This window comes from Ranitomeya imitator, chromosome 10 (assembly GCF_032444005.1).
Source record: "Ranitomeya imitator isolate aRanImi1 chromosome 10, aRanImi1.pri, whole genome shotgun sequence".
NCBI lineage: Eukaryota > Metazoa > Chordata > Amphibia > Anura > Dendrobatidae > Ranitomeya > Ranitomeya imitator.
The window spans coordinates 4,260,202-4,276,670 of NC_091291.1; the positions used below are offsets into that span (position 1 = coordinate 4,260,202).

Here is a 16,469-nt window from a genome sequence, read left to right on the forward strand (position 1 = left end):
TTAAGCCTCAGCGCCACCTATTATTCTGACTCACCGTCAGTTGATGCAAATCCGAGTATTCTATTGTTTTGGGGCCATACAAGTATACAATTATACCTAGCACACTGATGAAGGTCCAGTATCGACCGAAACGTTTGTGATTTACTGTATGTAATAAATCCCCACTTTTTTGCATCACAACACCCTGGAGTGTGCTAGTCACTTTATATTGTATATGTTCAGGTTTGGGCACCTATGACTGTGCACCTCCCCTATTTAGGCTGTGCTTAGCATCTTCTATATCACAGTATCTTCCCATTGTGAGTCGGACCCTCTGGGTAGGTGCGGGCTGTGATGGAGACGGTGAGGGGTTTTGTGCAGGAGCAGAGTCACCTGAATTCCGGCCGTTCTCCCGTGACAACCCCTCCACCCTGACAACCTCACAGGTTGTGTTTACCAGCCACACACACGCTAATAAGCTTTGGATTAGCGCCGCTGCCTTTCTCCGGCTTCCTACCTGGTAACCAGGGCGCAGAACAAAAGCCCTTTACATTGATTGATTGTGTGCGGGGCGGAGACGGCGGCCACCAAGGAAAGTGACCCGAGAGGACAGAAGCCACCGAGCAGCAGTGAGGACGGCTGCAGCCCCGCACACAGGTGAGCCCGCCGCTCCCAGGGGCCCCCGCACACAGGTGAGCCCGCCGCTCCCAGGGGCCCCGCACATAGGTGAGCCCACCGCTCCCAGGGGCCCCCGCACACAGGTGAGCCCGCCGCTCCCAGGGGCCCCCGCACACAGGTGAGCCCGCCGCTCCCAGGGGCCCCCGCACACAGGTGAGCCCGCCGCTCCCAGGGGCCCCCGCACACAGGTGAGCCCGCCGCTCCCAGGGGCCCCCGCACACAGGTGAGCCCGCCGCTCCCAGGGGCCCCCGCACACAGGTGAGCCCGCCGCTCCCAGGGGCCCCCGCACACAGGTGAGCCTGCCGCTTCAAGGGGTCCCCGCACACAGGTGAACCCGCTGCTCCCAGGGGCCCCCGCACACAGGTGAGCCTGCCGCTTCAAGGGGTCCCCGCACACAGGTGAACCCGCTGCTCCCAGGGGCCCCCGCACACAGGTGAGCCCGCCGCTCCCAGGGGCCCCCGCACACAGGTGAGCCCGCCGCTCCCAGGGGCCCCCGCACACAGGTGAGCCCACCGCTCCAAGGGGTCCCCGCACACAGGTGAACCCGCTGCTCCCAGGGGCCCCCGCACACAGGTGAGCCCGCCGCTCCCAGGGGCCCCGCACACAGGTGAGCCCGCCGCTCCCAGGGGCTCCCACACACAGGTGAGCCCGCCGCTCCTAGGGGCCCCGCACACAGGTGAGCCCGCCGCTCCCAGGGGCCCCCGCACACAGGTGAGCCCGCCGCTCCCAGGGGCCCCCGCACACAGGTGAGCCCGCCGCTCCCAGGGGCCCCCGCACACAGGTGAGCCCGCCGCTCCCAGGGGCCCCCGCACACAGGTGAGCCCGCCGCTCCCAGGGGCCCCCGCACACAGGTGAGCCCGCCGCTCCCAGGGGCCCCCGCACACAGGTGAGCCCGCCGCTCCCAGGGGCCCCCGCACACAGGTGAGCCCGCCGCTCCCAGGGGCCCCCGCACACAGGTGAGCCCGCCGCTCCAAGGGGTCCCCGCACACAGGTGAACCCGCCGCTCCCAGGGGCCCCCGCACACAGGTGAGCCCGCCGCTCCCAGGGGCCCCGCACACAGGTGAGCCCGCCGCTCCCAGGGGCCCCCACACACAGGTGAGCCCGCCGCTCCCAGGGGCCCCGCACACAGGTGAGCCCGCCGCTCCCAGGGGCCCCGCACACAGCTGAGCCCGCCGCTCCCAGGGGCCCCCGCACACAGGTGAGCCCGCCGCTCCCAGGGGCCCCGCACACAGGTGAGCCCGCCGATCCCAGGGGCCCCCACACAGGTGAGCCCGCCGCTCCCAGGGGCCCCGCACACAGGTGAGCCCGCCGCTCCCAGGGGCCCCGCACACAGCTGAGCCCGCCGCTCCCAGGAGCCCCCGCACACAGCTGAGCCCGCCGCTCCCAGGAGCCCCCGCACACAGGTGAGCCCGCCGCTCCCAGGGGCCCCGCACACAGGTGAGCCCGCCGATCCCAGGGGCCCCCACACAGGTGAGCCCGCCGCTCCCAGGGGCCCCGCACACAGGTGAGCCCGCCGCTCCCAGGGGCCCCGCACACAGCTGAGCCCGCCGCTCCCAGGAGCCCCCGCACACAGGTGAGCCCGCCGCTCCCAGGGGCCCCGCACACAGCTGAGCCCGCCGCTCCCAGGGGCCCCCGCACACAGGTGAGCCCGCCGCTCCCAGGGGCCCCCGCACACAGGTGAGCCCGTTGCTCCCAGGGGCCCCGCACACAGATGAGCCCGTTGCTCCCAGGGGCCCCGCACACAGATGAACCCTCCGCTCCCATGGGCCCCGCACACAGGTGAACCCGCCGCTCCCATGGGCCCCGCACACAGGTGAACCCGCCGCTCCCAGAGGCCCCGCACACAGGTGAACCCGCCGCTCCCAGGGGCCCCGCAATACAGGTGAGCCCACCGCTCCCAGGGGCCCCGCACACAGGTGAGTCCGCCGTGCACACAGACGCTTCCAAAGTAAATCCCTGCCATTGGCTACTGAGCCGAGAGTTTGGGCGAGTGATGGAGCAATCGGGGGAGCCTCCATTACTGGGGCCGCGCTTCATGTATCTGTTAAAGGTGGACAAACTGTTGATGCAGCCGCAGGAGGACCCCGAGATCAGGGGCCACGTCCAGCACCAGGCTGCACACGGCACTATGAAGAGAAAAGGTTACTCCAGCATAGGAAAATATAAAACTTCATCTTTAATGGAAAAATTTCATAAAAACAGGCACAATGCGGACAACAGATCCCAGAGAGCGGCCGACACGTTTCGGCACTCTGGTCATCATGGCGGAACGCTATGGGATCTGTTGTCCACATTGTGCCGGTTTTTATGAAATTTTTCCATTAAAGATGAAGTTTTATATTTTCCTACGTTGGAGTAACCTTTTCTCTTCATTCTTTGGAACTTGCGCTTTGGCGTCTCCGTGCGTGGAAAGAGACTGCACATGGTGGGCCGATGTCTCCTGCGCCCCATTCCTTTCTTATACCCACTGCACATGGTGGGCCGACGTCTCCAGCGCTCCATTCCTTTCTTATACGCACAGCACATGGTGGGCCGATGTCTCCTGCGCCCCATTTCTTTCTTATACGCACAGCACATGGTGGGCCGATGTCTCCTGCGCCCCATTTCTTTCTTATACCCACTGCACATGGTGGGCCGACGTCTCCAGCGCTCCATTCCTTTCTTATACGCACAGCACATGGTGGGCCGACGTCTCCCGTGCCCCATTCCTTTCTTATACGCACAGCACATGGTGGGCCGACGTCTCCAGCGCTCCATTCCTTTCTTATACGCACAGCACATGGTGGGCCGACGTCTCCCGCGCTCCATTCCTTTCTTATACACACAGCACATGGTGGGCCGACATCTCCCACGCCCCATTCCTTTCTTTTATGCACAGCACATGGTGGGCCGACGTCTCCCGCGCCCCATTCCTTTCTTATACACACAGCACATGGTGGGCCGACGTCTCCTGCGCCCCATTCCTTTCTTATACCCACAGCACATGGTGGGCCGACGTCTCCTGCGCCCCATTCCTTTCTTATACACACAGCACAGCACAGCTTCGAAAGCATCACCAAACCAGGGATTCAAGCTTCAGGAGGCTAATTTGCATATTCCAGGTGCCTTCTGGGAGAAGCGAAGTCTCCCTAAGCTAGAAGATCGTTGGGTACAGCCGGGACCAGCTGCTTCGAAAGCATCACCAAACCAGGGATTCAAGCTTCAGGAGGCTAATTTGCATATTCCAGGTGCCTTCTGGGAGAAGCGAAGTCTCCCTAAGCTAGAAGATCGTTGGGTACAGCCGGGACCAGCTGCTTCGAAAGCATCACCAAACCAGGGATTCAAGCTTCAGGAGGCTAATTTGCATATTCCAGGTGCCTTCTGGGAGAAGCGAAGTCTCCCTAAGCTAGAAGATCGTTGGGTACAGCCGGGACCAGCTGCTTCGAAAGCATCACCAAACCAGGGATTCAAGCTTCAGGAGGCTAATTTGCATATTCCAGGTGCCTTCTGGGAGAAGCGAAGTCTCCCTAAGCTAGAAGATCGTTGGGTACAGCCGGGACCAGCTGCTTCGAAAGCATCACCAAACCAGGGATTCAAGCTTCAGGAGGCTAATTTGCATATTCCAGGTGCCTTCTGGGAGAAGCGAAGTCTCCCTAAGCTAGAAGATCGTTGGGTACAGCCGGGACCAGCTGCTTCGAAAGCATCACCAAACCAGGGATTCAAGCTTCAGGAGGCTAATTTGCATATTCCAGGTGCCTTCTGGGAGAAGCGAAGTCTCCCTAAGCTAGAAGATCGTTGGGTACAGCCGGGACCAGCTGCTTCGAAAGCATCACCAAACCAGGGATTCAAGCTTCAGGAGGCTAATTTGCATATTCCAGGTGCCTTCTGGGAGAAGCGAAGTCTCCCTAAGCTAGAAGATCGTTGGGTACAGCCGGGACCAGCTGCTTCGAAAGCATCACCAAACCAGGGATTCAAGCTTCAGGAGGCTAATTTGCATATTCCAGGTGCCTTCTGGGAGAAGCGAAGTCTCCCTAAGCTAGAAGATCGTTGGGTACAGCCGGGACCAGCTGCTTCGAAAGCATCACCAAACCAGGGATTCAAGCTTCAGGAGGCTAATTTGCATATTCCAGGTGCCTTCTGGGAGAAGCGAAGTCTCCCTAAGCTAGAAGATCGTTGGGTACAGCCGGGACCAGCTGCTTCGAAAGCATCACCAAACCAGGGATTCAAGCTTCAGGAGGCTAATTTGCATATTCCAGGTGCCTTCTGGGAGAAGCGAAGTCTCCCTAAGCTAGAAGATCGTTGGGTACAGCCGGGACCAGCTGCTTCGAAAGCATCACCAAACCAGGGATTCAAGCTTCAGGAGGCTAATTTGCATATTCCAGGTGCCTTCTGGGAGAAGCGAAGTCTCCCTAAGCTAGAAGATCGTTGGGTACAGCCGGGACCAGCTGCTTCGAAAGCATCACCAAACCAGGGATTCAAGCTTCAGGAGGCTAATTTGCATATTCCAGGTGCCTTCTGGGAGAAGCGAAGTCTCCCTAAGCTAGAAGATCGTTGGGTACAGCCGGGACCAGCTGCTTCGAAAGCATCACCAAACCAGGGATTCAAGCTTCAGGAGGCTAATTTGCATATTCCAGGTGCCTTCTGGGAGAAGCGAAGTCTCCCTAAGCTAGAAGATCGTTGGGTACAGCCGGGACCAGCTGCTTCGAAAGCATCACCAAACCAGGGATTCAAGCTTCAGGAGGCTAATTTGCATATTCCAGGTGCCTTCTGGGAGAAGCGAAGTCTCCCTAAGCTAGAAGATCGTTGGGTACAGCCGGGACCAGCTGCTTCGAAAGCATCACCAAACCAGGGATTCAAGCTTCAGGAGGCTAATTTGCATATTCCAGGTGCCTTCTGGGAGAAGCGAAGTCTCCCTAAGCTAGAAGATCGTTGGGTACAGCCGGGACCAGCTGCTTCGAAAGCATCACCAAACCAGGGATTCAAGCTTCAGGAGGCTAATTTGCATATTCCAGGTGCCTTCTGGGAGAAGCGAAGTCTCCCTAAGCTAGAAGATCGTTGGGTACAGCCGGGACCAGCTGCTTCGAAAGCATCACCAAACCAGGGATTCAAGCTTCAGGAGGCTAATTTGCATATTCCAGGTGCCTTCTGGGAGAAGCGAAGTCTCCCTAAGCTAGAAGATCGTTGGGTACAGCCGGGACCAGCTGCTTCGAAAGCATCACCAAACCAGGGATTCAAGCTTCAGGAGGCTAATTTGCATATTCCAGGTGCCTTCTGGGAGAAGCGAAGTCTCCCTAAGCTAGAAGATCGTTGGGTACAGCCGGGACCAGCTGCTTCGAAAGCATCACCAAACCAGGGATTCAAGCTTCAGGAGGCTAATTTGCATATTCCAGGTGCCTTCTGGGAGAAGCGAAGTCTCCCTAAGCTAGAAGATCGTTGGGTACAGCCGGGACCAGCTGCTTCGAAAGCATCACCAAACCAGGGATTCAAGCTTCAGGAGGCTAATTTGCATATTCCAGGTGCCTTCTGGGAGAAGCGAAGTCTCCCTAAGCTAGAAGATCGTTGGGTACAGCCGGGACCAGCTGCTTCGAAAGCATCACCAAACCAGGGATTCAAGCTTCAGGAGGCTAATTTGCATATTCCAGGTGCCTTCTGGGAGAAGCGAAGTCTCCCTAAGCTAGAAGATCGTTGGGTACAGCCGGGACCAGCTGCTTCGAAAGCATCACCAAACCAGGGATTCAAGCTTCAGGAGGCTAATTTGCATATTCCAGGTGCCTTCTGGGAGAAGCGAAGTCTCCCTAAGCTAGAAGATCGTTGGGTACAGCCGGGACCAGCTGCTTCGAAAGCATCACCAAACCAGGGATTCAAGCTTCAGGAGGCTAATTTGCATATTCCAGGTGCCTTCTGGGAGAAGCGAAGTCTCCCTAAGCTAGAAGATCGTTGGGTACAGCCGGGACCAGCTGCTTCGAAAGCATCACCAAACCAGGGATTCAAGCTTCAGGAGGCTAATTTGCATATTCCAGGTGCCTTCTGGGAGAAGCGAAGTCTCCCTAAGCTAGAAGATCGTTGGGTACAGCCGGGACCAGCTGCTTCGAAAGCATCACCAAACCAGGGATTCAAGCTTCAGGAGGCTAATTTGCATATTCCAGGTGCCTTCTGGGAGAAGCGAAGTCTCCCTAAGCTAGAAGATCGTTGGGTACAGCCGGGACCAGCTGCTTCGAAAGCATCACCAAACCAGGGATTCAAGCTTCAGGAGGCTAATTTGCATATTCCAGGTGCCTTCTGGGAGAAGCGAAGTCTCCCTAAGCTAGAAGATCGTTGGGTACAGCCGGGACCAGCTGCTTCGAAAGCATCACCAAACCAGGGATTCAAGCTTCAGGAGGCTAATTTGCATATTCCAGGTGCCTTCTGGGAGAAGCGAAGTCTCCCTAAGCTAGAAGATCGTTGGGTACAGCCGGGACCAGCTGCTTCGAAAGCATCACCAAACCAGGGATTCAAGCTTCAGGAGGCTAATTTGCATATTCCAGGTGCCTTCTGGGAGAAGCGAAGTCTCCCTAAGCTAGAAGATCGTTGGGTACAGCCGGGACCAGCTGCTTCGAAAGCATCACCAAACCAGGGATTCAAGCTTCAGGAGGCTAATTTGCATATTCCAGGTGCCTTCTGGGAGAAGCGAAGTCTCCCTAAGCTAGAAGATCGTTGGGTACAGCCGGGACCAGCTGCTTCGAAAGCATCACCAAACCAGGGATTCAAGCTTCAGGAGGCTAATTTGCATATTCCAGGTGCCTTCTGGGAGAAGCGAAGTCTCCCTAAGCTAGAAGATCGTTGGGTACAGCCGGGACCAGCTGCTTCGAAAGCATCACCAAACCAGGGATTCAAGCTTCAGGAGGCTAATTTGCATATTCCAGGTGCCTTCTGGGAGAAGCGAAGTCTCCCTAAGCTAGAAGATCGTTGGGTACAGCCGGGACCAGCTGCTTCGAAAGCATCACCAAACCAGGGATTCAAGCTTCAGGAGGCTAATTTGCATATTCCAGGTGCCTTCTGGGAGAAGCGAAGTCTCCCTAAGCTAGAAGATCGTTGGGTACAGCCGGGACCAGCTGCTTCGAAAGCATCACCAAACCAGGGATTCAAGCTTCAGGAGGCTAATTTGCATATTCCAGGTGCCTTCTGGGAGAAGCGAAGTCTCCCTAAGCTAGAAGATCGTTGGGTACAGCCGGGACCAGCTGCTTCGAAAGCATCACCAAACCAGGGATTCAAGCTTCAGGAGGCTAATTTGCATATTCCAGGTGCCTTCTGGGAGAAGCGAAGTCTCCCTAAGCTAGAAGATCGTTGGGTACAGCCGGGACCAGCTGCTTCGAAAGCATCACCAAACCAGGGATTCAAGCTTCAGGAGGCTAATTTGCATATTCCAGGTGCCTTCTGGGAGAAGCGAAGTCTCCCTAAGCTAGAAGATCGTTGGGTACAGCCGGGACCAGCTGCTTCGAAAGCATCACCAAACCAGGGATTCAAGCTTCAGGAGGCTAATTTGCATATTCCAGGTGCCTTCTGGGAGAAGCGAAGTCTCCCTAAGCTAGAAGATCGTTGGGTACAGCCGGGACCAGCTGCTTCGAAAGCATCACCAAACCAGGGATTCAAGCTTCAGGAGGCTAATTTGCATATTCCAGGTGCCTTCTGGGAGAAGCGAAGTCTCCCTAAGCTAGAAGATCGTTGGGTACAGCCGGGACCAGCTGCTTCGAAAGCATCACCAAACCAGGGATTCAAGCTTCAGGAGGCTAATTTGCATATTCCAGGTGCCTTCTGGGAGAAGCGAAGTCTCCCTAAGCTAGAAGATCGTTGGGTACAGCCGGGACCAGCTGCTTCGAAAGCATCACCAAACCAGGGATTCAAGCTTCAGGAGGCTAATTTGCATATTCCAGGTGCCTTCTGGGAGAAGCGAAGTCTCCCTAAGCTAGAAGATCGTTGGGTACAGCCGGGACCAGCTGCTTCGAAAGCATCACCAAACCAGGGATTCAAGCTTCAGGAGGCTAATTTGCATATTCCAGGTGCCTTCTGGGAGAAGCGAAGTCTCCCTAAGCTAGAAGATCGTTGGGTACAGCCGGGACCAGCTGCTTCGAAAGCATCACCAAACCAGGGATTCAAGCTTCAGGAGGCTAATTTGCATATTCCAGGTGCCTTCTGGGAGAAGCGAAGTCTCCCTAAGCTAGAAGATCGTTGGGTACAGCCGGGACCAGCTGCTTCGAAAGCATCACCAAACCGCGCGCCTTACGGCGCGCGAATTTTTGCCTGTAGGACATTATTGCAAGAGAGCTTGGCTGAGTAGATTACACAAGAAGGAAAACACACAGCAAGTCAGCAGGATCTAGGAGCAACATGGCAGATGTGACAACCTACATGGTGAGCTGCAGCATGTGCTACATGTTCACAGATCGACCAGAAGAAGAATCCAATTTCACCTGTCAGAAGTGTAGACTAGTGGCCCTTTTAGAAGAAAAGGTGCGGGGTCTGGAAGAAAGAATAGCAACTTTGAAACTCATCAAAGAGAATGAAGACTTTCTAGACAGAACAGAAGCATCTCTACTGGTCACAGAAGGTGCAAAAAGTGTCAGAGAACCTCCAAAAGCAGATGAGTGGAAGCATGTGACCAAAAGAAGCAAGAAGACCATGGAGAAATCACCAACCACACAACTGAAGAACCGATATCAAATCTTTGTAGAGGATGAAGATGGCACACCTAAGAATGAAGCAATACCAGCAAGCAAAAAAGAAAAGGGCACACAGCAACAAGTGACAGCAAAAAGTACAGCCAAGAAGCAACGAAGAGTGGTGGTGGTGGGAGACTCACTACTGAGAGGCACCGAAGCAGCCATCTGCAGACCGGACATAACTGCAAGAGAAGTATGCTGCCTTCCAGGTGCGATGATCAAGGATGTGACCGATAGGATACCAAAGCTCTTCAGCTCCAAGGACGTCCACCCATTTCTTCTGATACATGTTGGCACCAATGACACGGCAAGGAAGGACCTACCGACAATCTGCAAGGACTTTGAAGAGTTGGGGAAGAAAGTAAAGGAACTGGATGCACAGGTAGTTTTTTCTTCTATCCTTCCAGTAGACGGGCATGGCACCAGGAGATGGAACAGGATCCTTGATGCAAACAACTGGCTAAGACGATGGTGCAGACAACAAGGATTTGGATTCCTGGACCACGGTGTGAATTACTGGTATGATGGACTCCTCGCCAGAGACGGACTACACCTCAACAAACCTGGGAAACACACATTCGCCAGAAGACTCGCTACACTCATCAGGAGGGCGTTAAACTAGAAGAAGAGGGGACGGGAAGAAAAACATTAGACTCGAACAAAGACGACCCAGGAAAACATACTCAGAAGGGAGGTAAGAACATTTCTAAAACAATCCACAGTGAGGAGATTGGAACAAAACAAAATCCTCTAAACTGCATGCTCGCAAACGCCAGAAGCCTGACAAACAAGATGGAAGAACTAGAAGCAGAAATATCTACAGGTAACTTTGACATAGTGGGAATAACCGAGACATGGTTAGATGAAAGCTATGACTGGGCAGTTAACTTACAGGGTTACAGTCTGTTTAGAAAGGATCGTAAAAATAGGAGAGGAGGAGGGGTTTGTCTCTATGTAAAGTCTTGTCTAAAGTCCACTTTAAGGGAGGATATTAGCGAAGGGAATGAGGATGTCGAGTCCATATGGGTTGAAATTCATGGAGGGAAAAATGGTAACAAAATTCTCATTGGGGTCTGTTACAAACCCCCAAATATAACAGAAAGCATGGAAAGTCTACTTCTAAAGCAGATAGATGAAGCTGCAACCCATAATGAGGTCCTGGTTATGGGGGACTTTAACTACCCGGATATTAACTGGGAAACAGAAACCTGTGAAACCCATAAAGGCAACAGGTTTCTGCTAATAACCAAGAAAAATTATCTTTCACAATTGGTGCAGAATCCAACCAGAGGAGCAGCACTTTTAGACCTAATACTATCTAATAGACCTGACAGAATAACAAATCTGCAGGTGGTTGGGCATTTAGGAAATAGCGACCACAATATTGTGCAGTTTCACCTGTCTTTCACTAGGGGGACTTGTCAGGGAGTCACAAAAACATTGAACTTTAGGAAGGCAAAGTTTGAACAGCTTAGAGATGCCCTTAATCTGGTAGACTGGGACAATATCCTCAGAAATGAGAATACAGATAATAAATGGGAAATGTTTAAGAACATCCTAAATAGGCAGTGTAAGCGGTTTATACCTTGTGGGAATAAAAGGACTAGAAATAGGAAAAACCCAATGTGGCTAAACAAAGAAGTAAGACAGGCAATTAACAGTAAAAAGAAAGCATTTGCACTACTAAAGCAGGATGGCACCATTGAAGCTCTAAAAAACTATAGGGAGAAAAATACTTTATCTAAAAAACTAATTAAAGCTGCCAAAAAGGAAACAGAGAAGCACATTGCTAAGGAGAGTAAAACTAATCCCAAACTGTTCTTCAACTATATCAATAGTAAAAGAATAAAAACTGAAAATGTAGGCCCCTTAAAAAATAGTGAGGAAAGAATGGTTGTAGATGACGAGGAAAAAGCTAACATATTAAACACCTTCTTCTCCACGGTATTCACGGTGGAAAATGAAATGCTAGGTGAAATCCCAAGAAACAATGAAAACCCTATATTAAGGGTCACCAATCTAACCCAAGAAGAGGTGCGAAACCGGCTAAATAAGATTAAAATAGATAAATCTCCGGGTCCGGATGGCATACACCCACGAGTACTAAGAGAACTAAGTAATGTAATAGATAAACCATTATTTCTTATTTTTAGTGACTCTATAGCGACAGGGTCTGTTCCGCAGGACTGGCGCATAGCAAATGTGGTGCCAATATTCAAAAAGGGCTCTAAAAGTGAACCTGGAAATTATAGGCCAGTAAGTCTAACCTCTATTGTTGGTAAAATATTTGAAGGGTTTCTGAGGGATGTTATTCTGGATTATCTCAATGAGAATAACTGTTTAACTCCATATCAGCATGGGTTTATGAGAAATCGCTCCTGTCAAACCAATCTAATCAGTTTTTATGAAGAGGTAAGCTATAGACTGGACCACGGTGAGTCATTGGACGTGGTATATCTCGATTTTTCCAAAGCGTTTGATACCGTGCCGCACAAGAGGTTGGTACACAAAATGAGAATGCTTGGTCTGGGGGAAAATGTGTGTAAATGGGTTAGTAACTGGCTTAGTGATAGAAAGCAGAGGGTGGTTATAAATGGTATAGTCTCTAACTGGGTCGCTGTGACCAGTGGGGTACCGCAGGGGTCAGTATTGGGACCTGTTCTCTTCAACATATTCATTAATGATCTGGTAGAAGGTTTACACAGTAAAATATCGATATTTGCAGATGATACAAAACTATGTAAAGCAGTTAATACAAGAGAAGATAGTATTCTGCTACAGATGGATCTGGATAAGTTGGAAACTTGGGCTGAAAGGTGGCAGATGAGGTTTAACAATGATAAATGTAAGGTTATACACATGGGAAGAGGGAATCAATATCACCATTACACACTGAACGGGAAACCACTGGGTAAATCTGACAGGGAGAAGGACTTGGGGATCCTAGTTAATGATAAACTTACCTGGAGCAGCCAGTGCCAGGCAGCAGCTGCCAAGGCAAACAGGATCATGGGGTGCATTAAAAGAGGTCTGGATACACATGATGAGAGCATTATACTGCCTCTGTACAAATCCCTAGTTAGACCGCACATGGAGTACTGTGTCCAGTTTTGGGCACCGGTGCTCAGGAAGGATATAATGGAACTAGAGAGAGTACAAAGGAGGGCAACAAAATTAATAAAGGGGATGGGAGAACTACAATACCCAGATAGATTAGCGAAATTAGGATTATTTAGTCTAGAAAAAAGACGACTGAGGGGCGATCTAATAACCATGTATAAGTATATAAGGGGACAATACAAATATCTCGCTGAGGATCTGTTTATACCAAGGAAGGTGACGGGCACAAGGGGGCATTCTTTGCGTCTGGAGGAGAGAAGGTTTTTCCACCAACATAGAAGAGGATTCTTTACTGTTAGGGCAGTGAGAATCTGGAATTGCTTGCCTGAGGAGGTGGTGATGGCGAACTCAGTCGAGGGGTTCAAGAGAGGCCTGGATGTCTTCCTGGAGCAGAACAATATTGTATCATACAATTATTAGGTTCTGTAGAAGGACGTAGATCTGGGTATTTATTATGATGGAATATAGGCTGAACTGGATGGACAAATGTCTTTTTTCGGCCTTACTAACTATGTTACTATGTTACACATGGTGGGCCGACGTCTCCCGCGCTCCATTCCTTTCTTATACACACAGCACATGGTGGGCCGACATCTCCCACGCCCCATTCCTTTCTTATATACACAGCACATGGTGGGCCGATGTCTTCAGCGCTCCATTCCTTTCTTATACCCACTGCACATGGTGGGCCGATGTCTTCAGCGCTCCATTCCTTTCTTATACCCACTGCACATGGTGGGCCGACGTCTCCAGCGCCCCATTCCTTTCTTTTATGCACAGCACATGGTGGGCCGACGTCTCCCGCGCCCCATTCCTTTCTTATACCCACTGCACATGGTGGGCCGATGTCTCCAGCGCTCCATTCCTTTCTTATACCCACAGCACATGGTGGGCCGACGTCTCCCGCGCCCCATTCTTTTCTTTTATGCACAGCACATGGTGGGCCGACGTCTCCCGCGCCCCATTCCTTTCTTATACCTACTGCACATGGTGGGCCGACATCTCCCACGCCCCATTCCTTTCTTATATACACAGCACATGGTGGGCCGATGTCTCCAGCGCTCCATTCCTTTCTTATACCCACTGCACATGGTGGGCCGACGTCTCCCGCGCCCCATTCCTTTCTTATACCTACTGCACATGGTGGGCCGACATCTCCCACGCCCCATTCCTTTCTTATATACACAGCACATGGTGGGCCGATGTCTCCAGCGCTCCATTCCTTTCTTATACCCACTGCACATGGTGGGCCGACGTCTCCAGCGCCCCATTCCTTTCTTTTATGCACAGCACATGGTGGGCCGACGTCTCCCGCGCCCCATTCCTTTCTTATACACACAGCACATGGTGGGCCGACGTCTCCCGCGCCCCATTCCTTTCTTATACCCACTGCACATGGTGGGCCGATGTCTCCCGCGCCCCATTCCTTTCTTTTATGCACAGCACATGGTGGGCCGACGTCTCCCGCGCCCTATTCCTTTCTTATACGCACAGCACATGGTGGGCCGACGTCTTCCGCGCCCCATTCCTTTCTTATACGCACAGCACATGGTGGGCCGACGTCTTCCGTGCCCCATTCCTTTCTTATATGCACAGCACATGGTGGGCCGACGTCTCCCACGCCCCATTCCTTTCTTATACCCACTGCACATGGTGGGCCGACATCTCCCGCGCCCCATTCCTTTCTTATACGCACAGCACATGGTGGGCCGACGTCTTCCGCGCCCCATTCCTTTCTTATACGCACAGCACATGGTGGGCCGACGTCTTCCGCGCCCCATTCCTTTCTTATACCCACTGCACATGGTGGGCCGACGTCTCCCGCGCCCCATTCCTTTCTTATACGCACAGCACATGATGGGCCGACATCTCCCGCGCCCCATTCCTTTCTTATACCCACTGCACATGGTGGGCCGACATCTCCCGCGCCCCATTCCTTTCTTATACGCACAGCACATGGTGGTCCGACGTCTCCAGCGCCCCATTCCTTTCTTATACACACAGCACATGGTGGGCCGACGTCTTCCGCGCCCCATTCCTTTCTTATACACAGCACTATGAGCTATCGGTAGTGCAGGGCCCCTCTGATGAGTGGCCCCCATGGATGTATCTACTCTGTAACCCCGGGGGGACACTGCCTGGGCTCCTGGAGGTCGGGGGGCTGATCCTCAGCTCCGGGGGGGCTACCTCTCACCCAGTGGCCACTGCAGACCCCCTGTGGCACAGACGCCCCCAATCTTCCGCTGCCCCCCGGCTTCACATTGGGATGACATTCCCCTGACCTCCCCTTCTACAGCATAGACCCCATCGCTGCTGGGACTTCTGGTTCGCCGCCGTCTGTGGCGGCTCTTTCTAAGCAGAGGATTTAGGAAGCTTTTCATTCTGTGCCAGGACAAATAGTAGAAGCGTGGCGGGAGGACGACGTCTCATGAGACCTGGCGATTGCTGCAGGCTGGAGAGTGCGGGGGAAACCGTCAGCAGGCAGGGGCATCGGGCAGTGGTGGTTCGGGCGCCCCCCATAGAAATGGCCCCTCCACGTCTGATCTGGAGAAATCAAGTGCATGAGCAGTATGCAAATCAGGCTGGAGGTGCACAGGGGGCGGGCACAGCTGGGTGCACAGGGGGCGGGAACCGCTGGGTGCAGAGGGGGCGGGCACCGCTGGGTGCACAGGGGGCGGGCACCGCTGGGTGCACAGGGGCGGGCACCGCTGGGTGCACAGGGGGCGGGGACTGATGGGTGCACAGGGGGCGGGCACCGCTGGGTGCACAGGGGGCGGGCACCGCTGGGTGCACAGGGGGCGGGCACCGCTGGGTGCACAGGGGGCGGGCACCGCTGGGTGCACAGGGGCGGGCACCGCTGGGTGCACAGGGGGCGGGGACCGATGGGTGCACAGGGGGCGGGCACCGCTGGGTGCACAGGGGGCGGGGACCGATGGGTGCACAGGGGGCGGGCACCGCTGGGTGCACAGGGGGCGGGGACTGATGGGTGCACAGGGGCGGGCACCGCTGGGTGCACAGGGGGCGGGGACTGATGGGTGCACAGGGGGCGGGCACCGCTGGGTACACAGGGGGCGGGGACTGATGGGTGCACAGGGGGCGGGCTGCTGCCATGGTTACGGGTGAGGACGGGCTGTTATCCGGTAAGTGAGAATCGCGCACAGCGGCCGGTACTTCGGCATCCGATAATCCGGAGCGTCGGACGAGCGCTGCTGCAAGGTCTGAAACACCGAGCAGCGGCCGCCGCCATCAGCCGCACCGCAGACTCCTGTGCACGCTGGTCGCGGTGTGTGAACTCGTCCTTACAGGAGGCGGATTTTGTGGTGATTTTGCAGGCGCACACGGTGACGCTCCCTCCACAGGATCACGGCCGCCTCCTCACAAACCGCGGGAAGAGCGGCCGCCCCGTGTGAATAGCGGGGATCATTGCACACGTGACCCGGGCTGTTAGCCGTTTCCATGGCTACAGGCGCTCGCTGGTCGCCGCGTCCTCCGGTGGCGCTGGGTCCTAGCTCCCGCCCTCCGCGCTGATGGCTGCAGGCAGTGTGAGCCGGGGCGGGCGGGCTCTAGGGCCCCGGAGGAGGATGAGGAGGATGAGGAGGAGGATGGGCCGGGGCAGCAGATTGGCCGCTAATCCTCCGGGGCCGCCGGCAGCGCCGTCCTCAGCCGCGAGTTGTGGCCCCGATGAGCGCAGCGGAGCAGACGCTGGAGGCGGTGATACAGGTCGGGCCGGTAACGGGCGGCTGGGGGAAGGGCTGTGACCGCCGCAGTCACTCAGCGCCGCCGCCGATCACTCATTCTTCTCTCCCGCTGCAGGCGCTCTCCGCCCAGGTGCTCGGATCCCGGGAACACAAGACCCTCACAGTCCGCGGAGACTCTGCAGACCCCCGACCTGCCCGTCTGCCGGCGCGAATCCGAGAGATCGTCACCCGGAACCTGAGCCCCCCGCCGGACACTGGTGAGGACCCCCAGCCCGTGCCCCCTGCCGGAGACCCCCACACCTCCGTACCCCCCAACCCG

At 54.9% G+C, this 16,469-nt stretch overlaps 1 protein-coding gene across 2 annotated transcripts in view; it reads left to right on the forward strand.

The window, feature by feature from the left end:
- The first annotated feature begins 568 nt into the window (after positions 1–568).
- Positions 569–16,469, forward strand: part of CROCC (ciliary rootlet coiled-coil, rootletin) — a 49,846-nt gene continuing 33,945 nt past the window's right edge. The window contains exons 1-2 of one of the 2 annotated variants that reach the window (XM_069742044.1): positions 569–636; positions 16,266–16,407. Coding sequence is in view for 1 of the 2 variants with exons in the window: in XM_069742043.1 (XP_069598144.1) it covers positions 16,134–16,172; positions 16,266–16,407 (181 nt within the window). In the remaining variant the exon portion in view is untranslated. Of the gene's footprint in view, positions 637–16,037; positions 16,173–16,265; positions 16,408–16,469 lie in introns of those variants that run through there. The other variant, XM_069742043.1, reaches the window with a different exon arrangement.